At 35.4% G+C, this 25,840-nt stretch overlaps 1 protein-coding gene across 1 annotated transcript in view; it reads left to right on the top strand.

The window, feature by feature from the left end:
- The window catches only part of EPHA6 (EPH receptor A6), a 185,006-nt gene extending 159,587 nt beyond the window's left edge, over positions 1-25,419 (top strand). The window contains exons 12-15 of the mRNA XM_015824276.1: positions 20,738-20,887; positions 23,665-23,858; positions 24,772-24,921; positions 25,305-25,419. Coding sequence (XP_015679762.1) covers positions 20,738-20,887; positions 23,665-23,858; positions 24,772-24,921; positions 25,305-25,419 — 609 coding nt within the window. The remainder of the gene's footprint in view (positions 1-20,737; positions 20,888-23,664; positions 23,859-24,771; positions 24,922-25,304) is intronic.
- The last annotated feature ends 421 nt before the right edge of the window (positions 25,420-25,840 follow it).

The following is a 25,840-nucleotide window of genomic DNA, read 5'->3' on the forward strand; positions in this document are numbered from 1 at the left end:
GCGACTTCCTTTCTAGCAATACTCGATGGTGTTGTGTTAGAGCGCCACCTAGTGACGTAAGGCTTCCCTGCCAGTATATGGTCTCCTCCCCTGCACTCAGGCTTCAGCTCCAGGCAGCATTCGCTCCATAAGACACACAGACATTTTCCCCCACCTTTTTTGGGGGGGGGAAAGTGCGTCTTATAGAGCGAAAAATACGGTAAACTAAATTATCCTGTTTTAACCTTTTTTGTGACTAGGCAATATTTGTCAGAAAACTGGGTCTTTTAAATGTTCTTTCTTAATCAGTGGATGTGCTCTCTTCCTCCCTTAATAAACCTTCACAGTTTTACTTCACTGTTGTCATCTTTTAGGGCTGCCATGCTACAAATGGGAATAGACCATCCCACAGACCTCAGCCATCCTCTCCATGGTGTGCTGCAGCTGATGCAAAGTGCTACCTAAAACAGTGAGGCAGACACGCACACAGAGGTGGCACCAAAAACAGCACTCGGAGGGTCGCCATCCAATCACCACACTGCCTCTTGGGAGGGCAGTGTCAGCTGCCAATGCAGCAGCAGGGAAGAAGGCAATCCCGCCCACCAGATCAGCCTGGCAGGAGTGGGGTGGGAAACTGAGCAGCACCAAAAACAGTGCTCAGAGCTTCCAGGAGCTGCAGGGATCCGGGCACACCCTTTGCAGTCATCCTCATGCAAAGCGCAGCCTATCCCTGCAAGCAATCTGGCTCACCGAGGGTCAGGTTGGCCATCACGGGAGGCTCATCCCGCATGTGCGATGGAGCCAGAGAATGGGGATGGGCTACATCTCTGGTGATGGCCAATCTGACCCCAGGCGAGCTGGATTGCTTCAGCTGTGAAGAGCCTCGTTTAAAGTTTCCATCGCCCAGGCTTCCTGACGCTTACTTTTTAGGGTAGAGCTTATATTAGGCCCAACCCCCAAAATCAAGCTAGGTTATATTTTTGAGGAAACACGGTACTTCTATGTTTGTGAAATTTATAAAAAATGTGCAAAAATAGAGCTTCAATAATGTTAAAACTAAAATGTTCATAGTTTGATTTTCTTAATGGCTTCTTTATGTTAAAAAAAAACTAACATTGGACTTACCATCTGTTTAGAACAAAAGTAAACTGTGCCCTTTGAGTTGAGCTTAACTCCTGTTGACTTCATGGACAAAATCATGTAGTTTCTTGGCAACAATGCAGAGATGGTCTGTCACTGTATTGTTCCAGGATATTTTCTTCAACTTTGCAATTTAGCCTGCATCTCTACATTTTATAATGCTTTCTTATCTAAGATTAACCAAGTCCAATTCTGCTTTGCTTTCTGAGTTCAGCCATGGTCAGCTAAGTGCTATAATCTTACTGGGTAAAATAGGATAGTACAAGGCTAGATTTTGCAAACTCCATATTCTAGTAGTTTAAATAATGTCAGGAGTAAGAAAGTCAATTCATCTCAAAGAATAATAATCCACAGGATGAAGTAGACTGCTGTCACATGCTCCTGGTTCTGCCTGGAAAGCTAATAAATCCTGCATGAATCTGAAGCAGATATCATGCTTCACTTGGAGCATTTTCAAGTGCCAGCTCTCCCTAGTTTTAATTCCACTATTGGTTTAAACCTAATTTTTTATTATCGCTTGGCAAAAAGCACAATTACCCAGATTCACCCTGCCTAAAAGATTTCATGCATTGACTGTTTGTAACAGTTCATTCTTAGTAGAGAGGAACATTTTCATCTGACTGAAATCTACAATAAGAAGAACTGTAAAAGTTTCTGTATTACTCCAGGGGAATCAAAGTATCAAATTAAAAATCAAAGTATTAGTGTAACCAAATATATCTTGATAATAGCAGTATAAAAGTAACATAGCTATAGCCCATAGAGTTTATCTTACATTTTAATAAGAACATATTACTTTTCTTTTTGTATTTTTCATTAGGCTAACAGGATGCAGATAGCTGTATAATAAACAATTACATATATTATTTACATTGTGGCAACTTCAAGATACCTGTACAAATTCTTTCTGATTCTTCTAGGAATTCATTAAAATAAGATTGTATTAATTGGTGCTAATAAATAATGTATGGTTGTAATTCATGCTAAAGATGCATGTGTTAGTCTACTCTGATTTGTTTTTACATAATGAAATACAGCTAAACTGGAGGCACAATGAGCTGGATCCAGGCTGTTAGTCACAGCTAAAACCCACTAAAATCAGTCTGAAAAGTTACAGCTGTCTCATTTCATTTTTTGGGATTTCAATAGGCTTAGGTGTTAAGTGATTTATTCCGAATCTAGCCTAAGGATGACTAAAAATTATGGCTATAGTCCAATACAGAATTGGAAATGATGGATTTTAAACTGTGCCTGCATCTTTTTTAGATTGTAGCTTCAGTCAGGCAAATCTGCACTACGTATCACAGACATGACTTTTTATTATCAAATTAATAAAATTAAGATTAGTTTTAGCAGAAAACTAAATACTTTGTTTAATATTTGTCAGTAAATGAACACCTTAGTATTGACAAATTATTAAAGAATAAATATTTGTTGCCTTTGACTGCCCCACAGTGGCTGAATTTGAATTGTACTTTTTTCCCCAGGAAAAATACAGTATTTCTAATCAGTTTGGGATTAGCAGACACAAATAGTTGCTCTTCTTACAGAAAGATAAATTAATGAACACCTTTATTGCAAATTAGTCAAATACTTATTTAAATGATTTGAAATAAAAGTAATCATTTCATACAAATCTGAATTTTTAAATAACCTACAGATACAATCAAGAACATAAATTTCACAAAAAGCTAAAGTATTGATGTTGAAAGATTACCAGTTTGCTCAGTACCATAAATTAATCTGATTAATTGCTCTCAGTATGATAATCAGCAAAGCATCTCCGGATTTAATTTAAATACAATATTTATATCTCTGTATCAAGCATGGCATTCTGTCATGCTAGATAAGAAACTTAATTTATTCTTCTTCTCTGATCTTGAGGAGGTTGTGGATACATTATAATTATTCCATGCTTTGTGATAATTAGTTTCCAGTCAGGCAATTCAGAATTGTTCTAAAAATTTACTATAAATTTCAGTTCAGTATTGTTTCTTATTGTATAGATCAGTGATGGCGAATCTTTTAGAGACCGAGTGCCCAAACTGCAACCGAAAACCCACTTATGCATCGTCGGGTGCCGGGTGGGTGTGGCCCATTGAGTGGGTGTGGCTCATTGGGTGGGCGTGGCTGCAGTGGTAACAGCAGACTGGGTGGGACTAAAAAGTTCAATCAATCAATTCCAACTTTGCAAGAACTTTTTTTTCCCCACAAGAAGTTGAAACTGACTGATTGATTGAACCTTTTTTTTTGTACATGGCGGCGGAGGCCTAAAGCGAAAAGGTTTGATAAAACCCAGCTGAAGGCCTAGGACTGGGGCGATGGCACACGTGCCCACAGAGAGGGCTCTGAGTGCCGCCTCTGGCACCTGTGCCATAGGTTCACCACCACTGGTATAGATTGTATAATAATGTAGATGTTGTACAGCCAATATTTTCATAGTTCAGTTATTTATCAAAAGCACTTAGTGACATTATTTCATTCCGATGGTACTCTTCAATAGAACTGTGTGAGTGGCTTCACAATTCACTTCTAAGTTCACAGATTTTTTGCAATCAAAGATCATTGCAAACAAGAGCTGCCGTGCTGCCCCCTTTCTTGGTATTATCTATATTTGGCAAAACTATGAATCTACCAGGTTTTCCCACATCTCTTCTGATCTATGGTCTTCCATTGTTTAGACATGCTTTCTGCTCTTGCAGCTGATGAGAATATTCAAAACTGGGAATCTGGTTTGTGTGTATATATTTTTCTTTGTATGTGTGTATGCATACATGCTTCGAGCTTTTTAAACATACCCCCAAAGACCATCAAACTGATAGATTTCCTACTCTGAATTCAGCATTATGAATATAGCAAGATTATCCAGTTATCCATAAGCTACTTATGGAAATGTCAATTCACGAAAAACACAAAAGATAAATGGTAGAAAGGATTTTAGATATTTCCAGTTTTCTTCCATATTATCATATTTCAAATAGCTTGAGAACAGTTTGTGTGAGATTTTTTTTAATTAAAAAGGGAAGGTGATAAAGAAATGCAAGCTGCTGAAAATCTGTTTTGATTGCAGCAGCACAGAAATATGTTTAATTAATCAAATGCAAACATCTCTAAATCTTCAATTTCACTCTACCCATTTTCAGCCAACAGAAAAGACAAAGTGCTTTTATTAATGTATTTTTTGCTTGTGACTTGGTTTGTGTAAACAATCCGGAGAGCACAACCTATTAGGTAGTTTAAAGGTAAAGGTTAAGGCAGGGGTAGTCAACCTTGGCTCTTTTATGACTCGTGGACTTCAACTCCCAGAATTCCTGAGCCAGAGTTGGCTCAGGAATTCTGGGAGTTGAAGTCCACGAGTCATAAAAGAGCCAAGGTTGACTACCCCTAGGTTAAGGTTTCTCCTGCCCAGTCAGGTCCAGTTCCAGGGGGTGGTACTCATCTCTGTTTCTTAGCCAAGGGAGCCAGCATTGTCTGAAGACATTTCTGTGGCCATGTGGCCAGCATGACTATATGCCAAGACACACAGAATGCTATTACCTTCCCATCAAGTGGTACCTATTTATCTATTCACATTTGCATGTTTTCTAACTGCTAAGTAGGCAGGAGCTGAGGCAAGTAACAGAAGGTCACCTCATAACATAGTGCTCAGGTCTCGAATGCAGGCTGTCAGCTTTCCAGCTGACAAGCTCAGGGTCTTTAATCGCTGAGCCGTTGCACCCCCTATTAGGTAGTTTAGAAATAGCGTTAATATATAAATATCAATTTATGGATGTATGTGTTATCATATTAAGAATGTTTTGCCATCACTATACTGAAAGCAAATGAGAAGGTTTTTGTAATATTGATGGCTTAAAAAAAGAAGCATAAAATGCCATATTATGTAATACTGTTGCCAAACCTAATTGACGTATTAGAGAAAATGGAATTTTATATGTATATTTATCATAAATTATTAAATTAAAAATGGAATGTAAAGCTTTTTAAAGCTTTTGCTAAATGGGTACTATCAAAAGCTATGGATCAAGGAAGAATCCTTCTCATAAAGTATTTAGCAAATTTTATAATTGCTACTTTAAGTAAATATTTGGAATCCATTGTTAATACATTAGTTACATCTTTTAAAAAAAACATATAATTGTCCTAATGATTGTGCACTTGAATATTTATTCACGGGATAAAAAGTTAACATGCTATATTGTTGTGCAATGAAAAACAACCAGGACATTTATGAGAGCTATTATGATTATGTAATGGCAATTCTAGGCATCTTTTCTAAAATGATCCCATGAAATGCATCTGGCCTATCATCAGTGTTTATGCATTATTTAGAGTGGTATTATTCTAAAATTCTAAAATCCAGAAAATAATATTGACTAGCTGGGAACTTCTAGAATTATAGTTACAACAACTAAAGGACACCAGATTGAGAAAGATGGACTTTCATTGTTCCTGATTGGGAGGGGGGACTAAAGAATTCCAATGAGTAGTTACCGATTAGCATTTCAGAATGATAATGCTTTCTCATTCATTTTGATTAATATGCCCATCAATAATATAATTATATAAGGAAACTTCTACTTGAATGGTGTGATGATGCCAGGCAAAGTAGCATAGCGTACATCCCTCTTCCCGAAAACAGTTCTTTGTTCATAAGAGCTGTAGCATCTGGGTGTATGTTTCTCTCACCATGAATAAAATTGCATGGTCAGAGAAAAAGCAGCACAGTTTTTAAACTGCTGCTTTCTTCATATTCTATGCTCCTATTTAAGGAAACAGACAATTCTGGATGCATTGCAAAATAGATGTGTATTGATCTACTATTTCAGAAATATATATTGGCAATAAAATATATAACTGTTAGTGATTAAGTTGGATCTTTCACAGTCTGCACATTAATCCAAAAGGATAAATACTGACAGTCCCGTTTATAGCCTGGATTCTGGCACTTGCAAAGTACCCTTTGCTGCTTCTGCGATTGTGTCTATCATATGCTTCCTTTGCCCAGCTCCTAATTGTTGCCCATAAAACTTAAGCACTTGAGTTGGCATGGAGCTGAAAAGAACCTAATCTCTGAATTTCATAAAGAAACACCCAATATCTTTGCAAAATGTCTTTTTCACTCCCTGACAATACAAATGATAAATATTTCAGACAAAGCAAAAAGCATTTTATTAGGGGAAGGGTTTTCTTTATATAAAATGCAGAAACATGCAGATATGATACATTCATTTGATATATGTGATGCATCAGGAAGTAACAAATCAGACAATACTATACATGAGAAAAGAAAGACACCCTTAAAACATGTTGCTCCTCCTTTTCCTACCTGAGGTTGTTTTTTTTTTAACACATTGCAACACTCAAGGACTTCAGAATACAGTCTATTATTTGGTTGAGGTTCCTGAAAGGGCTAGTTTTTGCACCTCAAAGGAAAAACATGTTTTCCTAAACTTCAAAACAAGGCATAAATGCCATCTAAAATGCTAATATCAGCTTTTTAAAATGTTAATAAAGCCTAATGTTCTATGTAACACTAGCTCTAATTTTATCTAATTCCTTGTTCTGTGCTATCAGTTATAGACACATAGCCAGTTTTGGATAAATAATATTATTTATTCTAGTCAATACATCTTTCACCAAAATAACCCAAAGCACACTTCATATTCAAAGCTTTCTGAATAGAAAACAGGCCTGAGAGTATTTTACAAAATAGTAAAATTGATTCTACCAACAGAGACTAGAGAGAAAAATGCTAAATTCATGAAGACCCAAGATTACTTATTATTTTATATATTATTCAGGAATTGGGTATGTCTAGTTTAGTGAAAAGGACTAGATGATAAAAGTGTTTCAATATTTGAGGGGCTCCTCCAAAGACCAGGTGGTCAAAACTATTTTCCAAAGCACCAGAAGGCAAGAAAAGAAACAATGGATGGAAACTAACCAAGGAAAGAAGCAACCTAGAACCAAGGAGAAATTTCCTAAAGGTGAGAGCAATCAACCAATGGAATAGCTTGCCTTCAGAAGCTGTGGGGTGCTCCATCACTGGAGGCTTTCAAAAAGAGATTGGACAGCCATTTGTCCAGCATGTCATAAAAGTCTTTTTTTCATATATATATATACCAGTTTGCCTAATTTGCTGAGCCACATTTCTTCCTCTCAAAGAGATAATTGATTTTTTTGCTCGTTTCTTTATAACTTCTGTGTTGTCAGGTTTGGGATGTTGATTAACTTAGGCTGTCTGAAGTTGATTCAGGCTCTTTCTCCTCCATTGCTTCTTCCATGCACATTCACCCCAAGTAATTTCAATGGGGCTGGTTGAGATTCAAACTCAGCAAACTCTTCAGCCTCTAAATCTGAAGAATCCCCAACTTGCCTTTCTTCCATCCAAATAGGAATAGGTCTTTGACCTTGGCTTAGACCCTCATTTTTAGTTGTAAACAGGATCATCAAAGCCAGATAATGAATCACTGGCCATCATATTAACAACCACCTTAGCTGCATGCTGAATCTCTGTTGTTGACTCCCTTGAAGGTATGCTGTTGCCATATACACTTACAAATGGAAGAAACAAACATTCACAATAAAGAAAAGTTGGATTTATTATTAATCGCCTTTCCTTTGTGCCGTCAATCAGAGCCGCCATTTTATTTAAAATTTAAGTACTATATATCCCCTTTTTCCTCTTCAGTGCATACTGCATCTCTCTTTTGTTTTCTTCTCATGAACAGGAAGCAGCTGTTCTCCTTACCACTTCATTTTTTGCTATTTTTAATCAACTTTATTAAGTTTCAAAGAGAAATAAAATACAATGTAACAAACAAGGGAAAATTGGGAATGGGGCCAAGGGGGAAAAGTTAAAAAGGGACAAGAAAAAAAATTGCTTCCAACTTTCTCAGGTACAGATACAAATACAAAGTAACCTCTCACTCTAAAAATTTATAAAAATATACAAATTAGACAATCAACACTAAAATTATATAACAAAAATATCTCTTATTCTATGTTTAAACATAAGCAAAAATATAACTTTACATTCTCATAGTAAGAATGAAAATATAGGATTTTCTATATTTCTATAAATTTTCTATATTTCTGTAATCATAATATATTTAGTCAACCCATCATAAAATCAAAACTTCATTTTTATCTTTCTCAAGCAAGAAATCCAAAAGTGGCCTCCAAGTAAAAACAAAGGTAGATGGACTTTTGTGTCTCATCAAAGTAGTCGATTCTGACATATATGCCGGTTTCATTAATTTCACAATCAAATCTTCAGTTGTGGTAATTTGTGTATCTCTCCACCTCTGTGCATATAAAAGTCCTCACCACTGTTGTCATATATAGAAACAAAATCCCATGTTTTCTTTCAATTTGCTTATCCATAATATCTAAAAGAAAAGCTTCTGGTTTCAATTTTACACCCATTTGTAATCTTTACAACATACCTGATTTCAATAACTTACATGTCAACCAAACCTTACATATCCACCAAAGATGATTAAAGACACCTTATTATTGATTACATTTCCAACACTTACGTTGCATTCCATTATATATCTTTGAAATTTCTCCACAGTTAAGTATTAAATATCTTTTTCCAATTTTTTCTCCCACTGCTGCTTTCTGTAATTTTTGCTTCCTTGCAGTTTGAACCTATGTATCACTTTATGTTCTCTTTACATTGTGTCATGTTATGATGAATCTACAACAGATTGTTTTTTTGTTGATTGTTTGGCCTTTCCGAGTTATCATCGTTTCCCCAATCATTGCATATAATGGATCTTCATTAAATAACTGGGGAACCTGCTGTTGTTATTCTTCTACCTGGATTATATCTTCCCCAAGATAAGTTGTCCTGACAGACCAATGCTTACTGTGACTACAGGGAATTTGAGTTGTAAATCCATCATAGTGTGAACAACTGAAAAAAAATTAAGATTTTACATGCTATGAATTACAGTATATCATAAAGGTATAGTCTAATTTACTGAGTTTCTGAAGCATGAGAGAAAATGTTTTCTTATCCTCTTACCTTCCTGATCTTTTCAATAATTGAAACTATTCAGTAATTACTGAAACTATGCTTTTTCTATAGAACATATAAGTTGCACTTTTTTATTTAATAACAGTTTTAGACAAATAACAGATCTATCTTCATCTTTTCAAAGAAAAAACCTTGTTGTGATAAGAGATTATTTAACATGGAAAAATAGTTGGACTAAAAATTCTAGTTTCTGGCCCCATTCAAAGTTACAGTTTTCTGATATTTGAAAACAAAAGCAGATCTGTGTCACATCTGGTTTTGGGCTTATGAGCAGAAATATCAAGCTGCTTTCAAGTGGCATTTTTAGTAACAATTCTTTTTGCTGAAGCCAATTTTTCTATGTCATTTTAAGACAATTATTACCTATAATTATTAGTATTATTTTATGTTGCTTCAAAGAATAAGCTTTGCCTTTCACTCATGCAACACAAATGGCTCTATGTTACAAGTCTGTAATTTTTATAAAAAGAAACTAAGCTATAGAAAATGATTGGTATAACCCGGGAATTGCCTTAAGACATTGTGATTATGATTGCTATGCTGATTATATGCCAAGCACTGAAAAGATTTCTTAATTGTGAGAACAAGTTGGTTGAAGGAATGTTTCTAACATATTATTTCCACTTCTGAAGGATATTATGGGTTTGTTGCCACAGAATTATTATCAAAATGTCAACACAAACCTTCATTTGGTTTTCTGAATTTATTTTGCTATTATTTTCTCTAAGAAGGTGTTCTCATAATTTATTACCAGTTGTTACTATTTTTTGTAGTTATTATTACCCAACATTGCAGGAACATTACTGTGCTAGATAAGTAGAAAAGAACTGAAATTACTCCTACTTTTTAGAATAATAACATAATTCTGAAAGCCTGAACTTTCAATAGAGAAGCAAGATTTAATGGAGTAAAAATAAATGCAGCTGGAGGCTTAACTATTGAACAGTGCATGGTAACAAAGAGGTGAGTTTCTGGTGAGGCAAGGAAGGCTTCAACACTTGTGTCCACAATTTATGAAATAAAAAGGCAATTTTTCCATGTTTAAAGTCATGTATGCATTCATCAAAGAAGTTTGGAAAGCAACAGTATGCAGCAGGTGAATTTCCAGGCACAGAAAGAAAACAAAAGATGGGTTGAAAATAATTTTGCTATTGCATTTTGTTACCAATTTTCCAGTAATGAAAAAAAAAAACACAGTTGGTAATTTATTCTTGCATTTCTTAAGTATTTTGGTTCCAGTTATGCTTCACTTTTAATGCAGATACTGTAAGATGCTATAACACTGTTTCCTAATGTAACAGTGTCAGTCGTCAGATAGAGCTGGCTAAAATGAACATGCCAATCACAGTGTAAAATGTAAGCAATCTTTTGATAAGTCCGAGTAGAAGAATGCCTTTGCAGTGTGCTCAGAAACTCATGGGGACAAATTCAGAATTTTGCAGAATGTTGCTCTGAGCTTCTGAGAAGTGGAAAAGGATAAATAATTTAATATTACATTTCACAAAAGGCAGGAAAAGAGGTTAAAAAGTGTGAGAGAGGAGGAGGTGTCAGGAACACTGAAAAATGGTTAGTGATTTAAGATGTCTTATATGGACACCTGCCCTGAGCATCAAGCATAGACCAGCAGCAGGCTTATCAGTAATGCTGATAATATACACATTTGGAAGGCTAGTGGAGAATTTAGTTATAGACTGAAGACATTTTAGAAATTACCTAGATGTACAAGCACACAGTCTCTTCCTTTAGTCATTTTAGGATTAACAAGGAGTAAGAAAAATGTAGATGCCTCTACATATGCAATAAACCTCTTTTTGTAGCACATATAAACAGAAATCCTTTTCAGACTTTACTAGCATGATTAAGCTAGCATGAGACTTGCATGCATGTCATTTATTATCCCGTTTATGTCTTCACATAAATGTTTGAAAACCTGCCTGCATATGGCTACTGAGTTCAATAGGTTATGGACTTACAAACAGTATATTGAAGGATACTTTTTTGCATATATGAATAACAGTAAATAAAGTCTTGTGCTTCTTTAATCAAAGGAATAATGAGCTTTAGGTTATAGCCAACTTTCCATAGCCAACTCAGCCATGGCATGTGACAACTCACATGCGAGACAAGAGTTAAACTAATATCAAAGAAATAGTGAAATACAATCATTAAAGAAAGGATGCCAAAATGAAATGTGAGTGACAAAAATTAAAATAAATGTTTAACTATTTTAAATAATTAAATTGAATTGTTGAATTTTCTTGGAGCAAGTTCCTGTGGTGGGTTGACCATGGTGAGTGGTCCCATGGCGACTTAGGCATGGTAAGTTGGCTGTGGCGAGTTGGCTGCAATGAATTGGCTGCAGGAAGTTGTTCCATTCTGTGGCTGTGCCTATTGCACATCAAGCCGCCAACCCAGTGCAACTTTGATTGGAATCAAAAATGGATTCACTGTCTAAATCTCAGGTGATCTACATCAGTTCCCTTGTCCATATGAGTAGAGAAATCTATTACACACCAGCAGACATAAGGAAATGTATAACTGTCTCGTGCAATGCTTCTGTTCTGATCGCCTGTTGAATCAGTTGGAGCCAAGGAGTTTTGGAATACCTGAATGAAATAATGGTAGAAGATTGTTCTCTTATCAGTAATCCAAAATAGCATGGAAACAGATGCCAGCAAGTTTTCAATTTTCTCCTAAATACAGATTGAATCAGTTCAAAATAGTAACACATTCAGTTCTCTAAAGAGAAGGTCTCTGTTATTTCCTTTCTGACTACTGCTTCCATCCTCACTATTTGTATGTGCTGATTGTGTCTATGCATGAATATATATACATCCATAGAAATTACACTGTGCACCTACATAAACATACTGCTCGCAGTTGATCAGTCTTGTGATTTCAGCACTGGCAAGATTGTTTTTCAAAACCCTGACATATCTATGCAAGTTACCATAGATAAGACTGGAGTAGTCTAACCATTAAATATAAGTCTGTTCATATTGTAATTTTGTATACTAATTTCTTTAAGTAGAAACTTAGCCTGGATGGTTGCAGTCTAGAATCCATCTACTTTATGATACTACTACAAAATTATCCTTTTATACCTTTTTCAGCAAACTAATTCTGGAGGCAAATGATCAATGCATGAAAATATATAACAGATACTGTTGTGCAATTAGCTAGATAGATGATGGCTAGCTAGCTGGACAGACAGACAGACATCCAACATTTCTTTCTAAAGCAGGAAGGAAAAATTGAATTAAACCTGGCAAGAGATCTACACACATTTTAACAAGAAATGAGTGAAGATATCCAGAATCTGTGCAGAATAATTAGTAAAAGTTTTATAAAGCACACTGAAGATTAAAAATGCCAAGGGCTTTAATTGGAGAAATTAATTTGGCACTCTAAAATGTTTTCATATTTTTTCTTTTTTTATAATTAGTGACAATTTATTAAAACAAGATGTAAATATAGCTATGTCACAAATGCTTTTGTTCTTGCGATAATATGAATATATTTCACTGTTCTTTGTATAATTTTATTTAATCATGGAACTATTTGCACAAAAGATTAAAACATAAACCTGCTTTGTCTGTTTTAGACTTTCTAATTTTACACCGTATGAATTTTAAGTACATCTTAAAATTAAAATTAGAGGGATGCAAATTAATAAAAGGAGTAGATTACACAATTATTATATTACTGAAGCCTTTCTAGATTTCCAGATGTGACATCAGTTATCCATGCCCTATTCAGATCATATTTAGACAGCAGCTCCATGAAAGACTATCATGGAAGAACATCCAGAAATTTAATAGAATATAAATTCAGGACTAGACCTTGTAACTAATTTACTGAGTAAAAATGATATGAATACTGAAAAACTGGCACTAGTTATCATTTTTTTTCTGAGTTCATCTAAAGGTGAAACTTAAAGCTTAGAATTGAGTCTGATCAGAGTTTATCCTAAGAAAATGCTTGTCTTGCAAGTATGTTTACTAAAAACTGCTTTTTGAAGCGTCCCATTGAGGAGAAAAGACCATTATTTGAACAGATGGAGAATGAAGTCCTTCTAGAATGAAAATGGGCTCATTTTTTGCAGATTTTTTAAAGAAAAAACTGTCAAATTACAGCAGGGGTATCAAACTGCCAGCCCACGGGCCGGATGCATCATGGCAAAACCACACCCACTCCATTGCCGGAATGGAAAAAAAGTCGCGATACATCACGACACATCACGTGACGTTGCGAGTTTGACTGAGTTACAGCTTTTTAATGTTGTATTTTATATTACTGTATGTACAGTTTTATAATTTCAATATACTTCATACAAGTAGTTTGCATGTTTTATTGCTTTTATATCTTTCTCATTTTGATAGCTATTAGCAAAGAAGATGGTATAAAATATTAATCATACCTAAAGTAATTTAAAAATATCAAGAAGATAACTGCAATTCATAGTTCTTTAAAACTCTGCTGACTGTAAGTCTTATGTTTGTATTTCTTGCTATTCTAATCAGTCAAGATGATCTTCAGCCTCAGTAAATTCCCAGAAATATTTCATCCTGTTTAAACCTTTGAATGATTTATGACATAAGAGGTATTCAGAAGTGCAAGATTGCAAAGTTGTATTTGATTTTCTTTTCTTTTGATATGTAGAGGTTGTTTACAATGACCCCATTTAAGATTCATTACCTTGGTTATTGACTGAGGTATGCATTTCAATCATGTTTATGTTTGCAATCACTGAACATAATGACTCTCAAGGTCCACATACACTATTGGGTTCTCCATCCCTCAATTTCCTCCTCTTGGATCAACCCCTCCTCTTTCTTTCTCAATCTCTTCTTTTTTTTTCCCTCCTTACTAACCAATTACATTGGCCTCTCTCTCTTTAAATTAACTTATATAGATATAAAATGTAGATGGAGTACTTCATCTTTTAGATAGAATTTGGAGAGAACGGAATGAGAGGAATAGAATCACTGAAGATTTAAAGACATTTGTTGTACTAAATTAGGAGTCTTCTGGTGGTCCAGCCAACTTATGAAGACAAAGGGATATAGACCAATATTTCAATTTATTAGCATAAATAAAGGGCAGGCTCCTGTAAAAAGAAATGCTTTTTAAGGTAATTGGAAGGCCTCCAAGCTTTAAGACTCAAGGGGCCATCATTCTAAGAAACTACCTCAGAAATGTATTATTAGATTTCTTATCTCTAATACATTAGGTAGACAACTATGTGGGGCAAAAAACCCCAATCGAACTAGTTCCTCTTGAGAAAAATATGGTTAGTATTAATAACATCAGTCTCATAAATGAACAGATGTTAACATTATATACAATGTAGGTTGACTAACATAGCAGATGCTGTGCTTCTCAGATCAAAAGAAGAGATACTAATGAATATCAGCTTCTTGTCCATTTTCAATTTGCATATAAAATTATCAAGAAGTTTTGAGTTCCTCAAAAAGTTTATTTCTTGAATGTGAGCAGGAATTTTTGTTCATAAAAATATTGTATCCCTTATAATTCTAAATAATTGACCTTCATCCCCTAGATAATCTACATAGTTAATACCAAAAAGGGAAATAAAATCTATTACAAATATCAACAACAGCCTAACCAGTTTGAATTTTAACACTAAATTTGTTTCCTTTTCCACCAAACAATTGCTATCTATTTAGATTTACTAAGAGTTTCAGGTGTTCATTTTATATCTCTCCATGTTAGACAAGGAATATTAATATTATAATTAAGATAATGTAAAACATCATGCAGAAGAACAATGAAAGGTTTACACATGATCTTTTCTGCCTTTCCTAGGGCCACTATATCTGAGCTGCAAAAATCTGTATAACTAATAGATAATTTTCTATGGGGGAGGTGGTTTTTTGCTTGAGATGAACTTTTGAAACATAGATATAACCTTCATATGACTTCAAAAGTGTTTGCAGATTCCTGCCTAAAGAAAAAGTGTTATCACTCCTGAATCTATCTTGTAGAAGTACCACTGAAAATTTTGCAATTTATCATCTTTCAATCTCCTTTTGCAGACTGGTAACTTGACCAAAAGAGCTGGTACTTTTTCAGCAATAACCATAATGTGACCACAGGGACTTAAATCAAAAGATTTATCTCATTCATATGGTGAAGAAGTGCCAAGAAAACTAAATCATAAATGAATTCCTTTTGTTATATAAGGAATAGGCTTTTCTCTCAAAAAAAGGTGAAGTTTCTCTTTTAAAAAGTGAAACCTCTACCCAAAATTTCAGTCAAGTACTTCAAGATTTGTCCTCTGGAAAGCCAATAAATTTCCATATAGTAAGAAAAAATTTATATTCATATATTGCAAAAAATAATTTCTTGAAAAGACATTGAGTCAAGGGTAGGGCTCTAATAAAGTTGATTATTTTCACAACAATAGACAAATGTTCTTAGAATCATAGGACTGGAAGGGACCTTGAAGGTTTTTTAGTCCAAACCCCTGCTCAAGGCAAGATACCTTATACCATCCTGGTCAAATGGTTGTCCAGTCTATCTTTGAAAACCTCCAATGATGGAGCACCAACAGCCCCAGGAGGCAAGCTATTCTACTGATTAATTGTGAGAAAATTTCTCCTTACTACTAGGTTATATCTTTCTTTGACAAGCTTCCACCCATCACTTCTTGTCCTACACTCTGGTATCTCTTCTTTGCGACAACCTGTCAAGTACTGGAAAACAGTTATCACATTCCCCCTGATCCTTCTTTTCGATAGGCTAGTCATACCTAGGTCCTTCAACCATTTGTCATACAATTTAGACTCTTTGTCATCTTTGTTGCTCTTCTCTGCATACTTTCCAGGGTCTCCACTTTTGTGTGAGTGTGTGTGGTATCATGGTAGTCAGAACTACATACAATATTCCAAGTGTGGTTTCTTGGTGCAAAGCAGTTCTATCACTTCTCATTGTCTTGGCAATATCCCTCTGTTGATGCATCCTAGGATTCAATTGACTTTTTCACAGCTGCAATACACTGGCTCATACTTAAATCATGGTCCACTAAAATACCTAGATCCCTCTCACAGTTACTACAGTTGAGCTAGGTACCACCTACTCTATACCTATGCATTTGGTAGGACCTTATTTTTCTCACCACTGGGAGAAATCCTGAGAGGTAAACTATCTGACCCAGGCTAGAAAGGTATTCTTTTTTTTTTACTGATTCCATGCCTATTTTGACTTGTATACCTGTTCTATTTCCATCTGTGGTTGTGCTGTTTTTTCCTTTTATGTTAAAACATATGTAAAGAAAAAAAGCAATTATGCTTTCTCTCTGATATATGTCACCTTCTTGCCATCTGTTCCCATTAGTGGGCCTATTTTTTCTTTAAGTTTTGTCTTGTTCCTTACATGTCGAATGAATTTTTTCTTATTATTGAAAGAAACTTGCAGGATTGTTTATAGACTGTTTGAAGCTAATGTATGCAGTTGCATTTCTAACCTTCACTGATTTTCAAATGTTTCTTCTAATAAAATTTTTCCTTGACAAAGAAACTTATCACCATTTCAATGACTGTTAACAGGTTTCAATTTCCCTAAAAAGGATTCACAAAACAGGAATTTTTTTATGGCATCAACATACACATAACAGCAGGAATGTGACTATTGATATTCTTTCATTATGCTTTGTATTTGATTCAAAAATATTACAACTGTAATTCTTGAATTTCTTTTCAGATGTCCGGAATATCTCATTCCTACATAAGAAGTGAAGCATGACAGTTAATGTCTGCCACTCTTACTACCAGCATAAGGAAAATCACCTTGCTTCAAATTCCTTTCCCATAGTGACTTATGTTGCTAGGCCACTGAGCACTGTACAGGTTACTAATATCTTACTCCAAGATAAGAAAAAAGTAGCCCTGCAAATGTAGATGCCATATTAATTAATAGATATAAATAATAAATAACATCAAAGATGGAACAAGTCTAATAACTCTCAGTTTGTACACAGTTGTCTTCTAACACTTTTCCTTTCCCAGGATTTCATGAAGCTCCAAATAAGTTTATCACCAAGCATGAATTATATGAATTATACCTCTCCTTCACATAGGCAGAATTACTCACTGAATGTTCCTGAGGAAAATCTATGCTTAGGCTTTTAACCAGAGGAAGAGTTAATTGAAAATTCTTCTGGAAAAATAATGATTCTGTCCTGAATAATTTTGCTTGTATTATGGTCGGTATCAAAGCTACTTTTGAAGACTCTGCCAGAAGAGTGACAGTTGTTCTCCAGAACAACTTCTGGAGCTAAGCTTTAATGTTTTTTTAGTTGCCTATTGTGAATTATTTTGGGTACCATATTTCTTTTGAGGCAATCCAGATGCAGCCAGCTAAAATGGACTCTAATTTCTCTTGTTACTGTATGAGGTGCCAAGGAGATCCAGTTTTGATGGGGGAAGGGGTGTCATTTTTATCAACATTGCATACCTGAGTTTGCAGCTCACACAAGAAATTTAAGTCAATTGTTCCACTGCACAGCAGGCATTTTTATCACTAAAATCAGATTTTGCCTTCCAACCTCTTCCACCATCTATATTGTATTTATCCCTTTGATGTTCAAAAAGAATATTTTGATTTTGCTTTGGGAGTCATACTTTTTTAAGCAGTGGCCATCCCCACCTAAGTGACAACACCAGGAAAACTATTTAGGAAGATTTTGTTAATACTACTCTGGAAAATCTTAGAAACAAGAATGGGATTCCTTTGTTCTTTTTCTGGATGATAATTTATATATTTATCTGAAAAGGGAGCAATCTTCTGGTGATTAAGGGATGAATTTTATTTTGGGGTGAAGTAGGTTGGGTGGAGTAGTGATATACAAGACTGTGTCATACTCACAGGTAGCACTTAGAATTTTCTTTCTTTTCTTTTAGTGATGCTACTTCTATTTTTAAATCAATTTTGGAATGTCTTTTGTGCCAACAAAAATTAAATAGGATGGTGAGGGAGGAAGAGAGATATTAATGTAATGTACTGGACTAATTAAGTCTATGATTCTGCCTCCCTATTTAAGCTTTTTGGGTGTCATCTGTCCAACTTAGGAAAAAACTACAATTTATAGTGCTTTGTCTCTATGTTTGCCCAATATACTAAGGAAAAGAAAGAGTTAATGAGATTGTGTCTTTGTATCTTTGTGTGTACATCCCAAGATTTACCATTGTCTTTTGCCAGTTGACTTGTTAACCAGAACCCGAACTTTGATATGTTATTCAAACCCAAGGAAACTGCTATTTTAGTTTTGGACAAACCAGGAGAAATAAGAGTCATTTTGGTGTACTGGTTAAAGTACTGGACTGGGCAACTGTGAATTCTAGTTATGCCTTTTGTATGAAAACTGAAATTTGCATTTCCCAAAACTCATTATAAATTTAAGAAATTATGTTCAGCTGCAACATGTTAAAATATGCCTTAGATAATCAGTCTAGGAGTAAAGTGACCATTTTGGATGATCTGATATATAAGTTTCGTATTGGTAAAAATGCATATTTATTTTAATTTGGTGATAGAGCACCTGTAAACAATAAATTTTAATAAATATAATTTTATTTATAGCAATGTTATCAGAAAGAGAAGCATACTAGGGCTGAAGTTTTTTTACTAGTTTCATCAAACACTATAAATATTATTTAAGCTATGCAGAAGCAAATACATCCTTCTATTATTCATGAATAGACATTGCTTAGTTTCATGTTTTACTAAGTATATGTATGTATAAAAAGGGTAACAGATTTTTTTGCATAAAAGTATACTTTACAAAAAGTAATTGAGTAATGAAATTTTCCATACCTGTTCATCTTATGGGTTTACAAAAGGAACCATCATCTATGAAATATTAAAGATGCAATTTTAGCCATTATGTATATAACAGGAGATTATACTACACTACAGTGCTGTAGATGTGCCATATACAGAACAGATGTATCTTTATGGAATTCTCTAAATGAATGTTTGTAATTTTCATTTCTATTGTTTTACTCTACAAGAGAATTATTTAGTATTCAATAAACCAGATAACAATTTAGAGAAATGCAATAAAAAAGAAAGAAAAAATAAATTATTAGGATTTTGAGTTTAAGCTTACCCTCAAAACTAGGTTAGAAAACTAAACTAAAACTGGCAGTGGGGAAGAATCTGTGCCTCAAACAGAAGCCTTCACAAAAGAATATTAAAAAACATACCATGCAATGCTCCATTATTTGGTTATTATATTGTTGGTGTTAGTATGCAGATTTTAGAACTTTGCAAGCAATTAAATACATCTATACTATTAGTTTTCTCTATTTTAGAGTCTCCTGATCTCCCTCATTTCAGGTTTTTTTATTTAATTGATAAAGATATCAAACAAAAATGATTTAGAAACAAGGATACTGATGCAATGCTTCTATTTAAAAAGTAAAGACGTATATGAATTAGAATTTAGGTTTTGAGAAATGGGAAAATTCAGGTATGTAAAAAAGGCATATAGAAACAAAAGACAGAAGAACTAAGATCTAACACAACTTTAGGTATTGTTGGCTATGCAGTAATAATAATAAAGGTTGTATTTTTATTTAGCTTGTACCCATAATAATTCTTTTCTCAATTTTAGCTATTTTCTGTTATATGTGATCATAGACATTTAAACTATGCCATGTTCTTGTGAGACCATATAACTAGCCAATTTTTGTTCTGCTAAACTGGAAGAAGATTAATGGAATAAATTCAAAAATATTTAAAAAATGAATTGAAAGAGAAAAATCATAGAATATTCATTTACTTAACAGAATTGTGACCAGCAAATATATTACACTACAAAGCTTAATAAACCAGGGTGCATTTTGACAGCTATTTGGATTTGGATCCAAAACTTATTCCATGTTAAATACATTAATATTTAAGATAACAAAAATGCTATTTTTATTACTGTTAAACAAAATAATTAATGTAATGTACAATTGGCAGATTTTACAACTACGGTAATTACATGAAAGCTAGTGTATTATACTGTGTTGGTAACATTTACAATCCTCATTTAGTAAACATGATTTATAAGCAGAAATGGTTTAGACTTGAATTTAACTAATGTGCACAGTTTAGAATGTTTGCAGAAGTAAAAGAGAAATGTGTTTTGAAAATAATAACTACGAAATACAGATGAGCCACAATACATTTTAGATAAATAGATGAACTTTACTTCAGAAGGATTTACTTTGCATCATACTTTGAATATAAACTTTCAAAGAAAACAATAATGATGGCACTTTAATTCATGATCAAAGTGAAGACAATAATTTGCCACCTATTCAATCTGAATATGGTTAACATAATATTAAGTGCCTTAAAGAACTAAAATGCATTTAGTTTTGTTATGATACAGTATTAGATAAGTAATGTTCTGTTAATACATGAATTATAACAGAATATTTCTGTTTCTGTCAGCGGTTATGAATTGCATTTATTTTAATATGTTTGTAGGATTACTCACTGGAGAGTATTTTTGTTAGATTTAAATACTGAGAATTTTTCAATATATATTTTCAGGGTGGAAAAATACCAATAAGATGGACTGCTCCTGAAGCTATAGCCTACAGGAAATTTTCTTCTGCAAGCGATTCATGGAGTTATGGAATTGTCATGTGGGAAGTAATGTCATATGGAGAAAGACCATATTGGGAGATGTCTAATCAGGATGTAAGTTTTAACTGGTTATTACAGTTATTATTTTTTTCAGGATGCATTTATTCCATTGCTTATTGAAAAGAAAACAAAAAAACTACAACTATCCAGGAGCACACTAGTAATAAGTCCTACTGAATATAGTAAGACTTGGCTTCTGAATAAACATGCATAGGAATCACTGTTACTACCACATACTGTTAGAAAGTGGAAAATAAAAACTGATTCCCCATTGATCACTACTAGCTGCAACTAATATAGTTTAAATCGCCATAGAACAAATACCATTGAAATTCTATTGCTAAAGTCAAATTATTTAGTATTCTTAGCTTTGACATCAAAGATTAATACCTGGGGAGAAACATAATTGAAGCAAAAGTTTCAGGATAGAAGCGAAACTCTTGTTCATTGTTCATTTCTACTGCAATCTCTTTTGGTATGATTATTTAGCATGTGGGGATTGTAAGACATGATATCATGAGACTGCATCTTAATAACTGCTGTTCCTCACTTGCACTTGCCACTGATAAGCAAGTGCAACTCATGCGACTAAAACTTTCAACTTCCTATTGGCTTCCCAATTAAATGTGCTTGTGGGAACATTGAAAAACATCACATGACCTGGGGATGTTGCGATGACCAGAACTACAAGGACCCATCATAAGTACCAGTTGTTCATCACCGTTGCAACTTTGAAAGGTGACTAGTCCTAACCCAAGGACTAATCATAGCATATAACAGTGATGGCGAACCTTTTAGAGACCGAGTGCCCAAAAACCAGCCCTGCCCCCCTACCCACCCCCACTCTGCTCCCCATCCCACCCTCTCCACCCCTCCCCCACCCACCCCCAGCCCACCCTGCCCCCAGCCCACCACCGCTCCACCCCCGCCTGCCTGCAGGGCCATCCACTGCCTCCATGGCCCGCCACAGATCACCCAGGCGGCCCAGCAGTGCCATGGCAGCCACGCCCTCTGCTCATGCCCCGCAGAATCAACTGCGCTCGATGGGATGCAAGGGCAGAGTCTTGTCCCCATGCCATGTCCTTGGCTGCGCTGCTCTGTGCGGGCTGCACTCAGGACGACTCTCCTCCGGGGAAGCTGCTGGTGAGGAGGAAGCCGCAGGGGAGGCGTGCCATAGGTTCGCCACCACTGGCATATAATATACATCAGCAGAGTTTTCTTTTTGTGCCTAGCCATAAGCTAATGGTTCTCAAACATCGTAGTACCCCTAAATGATAAATGAATTCGTGTGATTCTCACACCATAAATAAAATTGAGGGCAAGAAAGAAATATACCACTTATTTCTAATAATTAAATTTAATCTATTCATCGCAAAGTTTCTCCAATATTCTGCCATGACAAAGTATCAACTGCAAAGAAGAGCAAATTTCAGAATTTTGACTACACTCTCATTTTGTCTGTGCAAGCTCGATCAAGTTTAAAAATATTATTAAGCCATAGGTGACCTACAGTTTGAGAACCCTTGTCAAAACCTCTGGTGTACTTTGTTCTGGTTTAACAAAAATAAGGCAGGAAAGCTGGCTGAATGACTTCATAGGGTTATAGTTATGGGGAAACTAGGAATAGTTTATATAGTATATAATAAAGGTAAAAAAGGATACATGCAGTATTATCTTCATTTTAGATGTCAAAAGAGTCTCTCTCTTTGTCTCTCTCTGTCTCTCTCTCCCTCCCTCTGTCTCTCTCTCTCTCTCCTCTCTCCCTCTCTCTCCCTCTCTCTTTCTCTCTCTCTTTCTCTGTCCCTTTCTCTTTCTCTCTTTCCTCTCCCTCTTACTTCCTCTCCCTCTTTCTCTCTTTCCTCCCCCTCTCTCTCTTTTCTCCCCCCTCTTTCTCTCTTTCCTCTCCCTCTTTCCTCTCCCCCCTCTCTTTCCTCTCTCTCTCTCTCCCTCTCTCTCTTTCTCTCCCTCTCTCTCTCTCTTTCTCTCTCCCCCCTCTCTCTTCGTCTCTCCAATCTTCTGCTCACCTGGCAAGCTGGTTTCAAGCTGTTCTCCAACAAGCTGACACACATTCTTATTGGGCTAGCTCAGGGGTAGACAACCTCGGCTCTTTTATGACTCATGGACTTCAACTCCCAGAATTCCTGAGTCAGCACAGCTGGGCTAGCTAGCTGTCTCCTGCCCTTCCTGCTTCCTGCTTCCTGCAGAGATGCAGCAAAGGGAGGAGCCCCGCCCAATAAGCTTGGCAGCTCATCGGAATAGGGTGAGGCTACTCTTTTTTACACACAGAGAGAGGGGGGGAGAGGGAGAGAGAGAGAGAGAAGCTCTGTCTCTGTCTCTCTCTCTGCAAATGGCAGAGGAGGCTGGGAGCCGCAGGGGAAGGCTCAAAGAGCCGCATGCAGCTCTGGAGCCACAGGTTGCTAACCTGTGACCTAGTGGGATCCAGAAGAAGAGCCTTTTCTGGTATGGCTTCCACCCGCTGGCATCTCTTGCTTCCCCAAGGTCAGATCTGCTCCCACTTGGAATGCTTCCAAGAGGCCTTGAAGACATGGCTGTGCTAACTAATCTGGAATCCCAATGGGGATATGGCACTTTGAAGGGGAATAATGGGGTAGAAAACACCCCACCTCCTCACTGGGTGCACTTTGCTCCCTCCCTTTCTATCCTGCTTGGTTTTATTTTAACGGATTTTAAATTTAAGATCCTTATTTATCGTTTTAATGTTTTACAGTGCATTTTATTCTGTGTCCCTAAGCTGCCTTTGGCGAGATGGGCAGCATACAAGTTTGATAAATAATTAAATAAATAAATCTCTTCCCCCATTTTTTGCATAGGTCATTCTGTCCATTGAAGAAGGATATAGGCTTCCAGCTCCCATGGGCTGTCCAGCTGCCCTCCATCAACTAATGCTTCATTGCTGGCAAAAGGAAAGAAGCCATCGGCCAAAGTTCATCGACATTGTCAGCTTCTTAGACAAATTGATACGAAATCCCAGCTCTCTTCATACTTTAGTTGAGGATGTACTAATGTAAGAACCATTTCAGTATGCTTCTTGTATGTTCGTGCATGATTATCACCCTTCAAATAGGCATGTTAATTGCATTATATACGATGATTTTGTTTTGTATTAAACCAATCATTTTTTAATCGTCATTCCTTTTTGTTTCCTCTATCATGTCAGATATTCTTAATTTTTTCCTTCAGTTATACCCTATACCTAATGCATAAGGCCAGTTTGGATGTTTTCCATATGATAAACTTCCATTGCTCCAGGGATCACATGCTTATAAAGAACAGTAATGTGGAATGACATGTCACTTAGTATATACCAACAAATTCCAATTGTGTTAAAAAAAAATAATTACCCTGCATTTTTTAAAATTAGTTCTCATTCAAGTTTAAAGAAAAAGACTGATCAGTTATCTTCCTGCACTTATTTTAGTTATGAAATGGCCAAGGCACATGTATAAATGTCTTTTATTATGTATTCATGCCTGGTTTTATGATATACTCATATGTCTAGCGGTCTGTAGTTCCTGTAACTTCTCACAATCATTCAAAGTCTAGGGAAGACTTCATAAGGAAATTCCTTCTACTGGGTATGTGTGTGTGTGTAAATTAAGAGTCACAAAAGCTTTAATGCATGTGTGTGTGTGTACATACACCCCAGTATTGGATCAGAGGTCCCTTATTAACTATTATATAGGCTTATATCTGCATAGCCCTCCACTATCTCTAGCCAGGACCCAAGGCCAAACATAGTAGCAACCAAATGTTGAAGTCTCATCTTCAGCTCATTTGAGACAACTATGATCTGGATGATTGAGAATCTCCAGAGGAAAAGATATCAAGATTTCATAGCTTGTGTAATGTTTAATTTTGCCTAATGTACTAAGAAGGTATCATAAAACTAAATCAATAATATATTGTTCTTTTCACAGAATGCCAGATTCACCTGGCGAAATTCCAGAATATCCCTTCTTTGTATCAGTCAGTGATTGGCTGGACTCAATAAAAATGGGCCAATACAAAACTAATTTCATGGCAGCAGGGTACACATCTATGGATCTTGTTTCAAGAATGAGTATTGAGTAAGTACATTATTTACTGGGGTTCCTAACTTTTATAGAAGAGTGGGTAAGATTGGAATTTTAGAAAGTGCAAGGACACATCACAAAATGGCAGGCATGAGTTAAGTCAACAAATATTCATTCATAAAAATAAAATAGTAACTGGATTTGAAATATAATGAAAATTTGTATTTTAGTCTAACCATAGTCTAAAAATGCAAACTTCTACTACATTTCAAATCCAGTTACTCAACAGCTATGATTTCCATTTTCTAATAGTTTTCAGGCTGAAGAACAACATGGAATTGTTTGAATATTTCAGGTTTAAAAACAGCTTGGAACAATTTGTCTTTGCATTTTCTGTACTTCAACCAATATTTCCCAACATTACCTTTATCTTGCAGTGACATTAGAAGAATTGGAGTTGCTCTTATTGGACATCAGAGACGAATAGTGAGCAGTTTACAGACTTTACGGTTACACATGATGCACATACAGGACAAAGGATTTCATGTATGAAAATTCTAGAAGCAACTGTGTTTTGTGCCTCAGCATTTCTAAAATGGAAAATACTCTCACTCCTTCTTCCTTCCCAGCTTCAAAAACTACAACTTCTTCATACTATAAACACATTTATGTTAATTCTTCCAGCTTGGAATTTTTACTTACATTACATAGTTCCATCCTCAATTAACTGATGGTAACATCCTGGCCACTACTAAAAAACTGTTGCTATATGATGTTGAATAGCTTGGCATGGATGTATAACTTTATATAACAGTAAAGTATTCAGAAAACTTTTATCAACTTTTTTGAAAGTGAAGGCTTTCTTGGCTTGGAATTGCTACCTTCTTGATGTATTAGAGTTTGATGGTAAATTACTGAATAATAATAATAATAACAACAACAATAATGATAGACATTTATTTTCACGTTTTGT

Source organism: Protobothrops mucrosquamatus, unplaced genomic scaffold (assembly GCF_001527695.2).
Source record: "Protobothrops mucrosquamatus isolate PMUCROS unplaced genomic scaffold, P.Mucros_1.0 scaffold2178, whole genome shotgun sequence".
In the NCBI taxonomy this organism is placed as follows: domain Eukaryota; kingdom Metazoa; phylum Chordata; class Lepidosauria; order Squamata; family Viperidae; genus Protobothrops; species Protobothrops mucrosquamatus.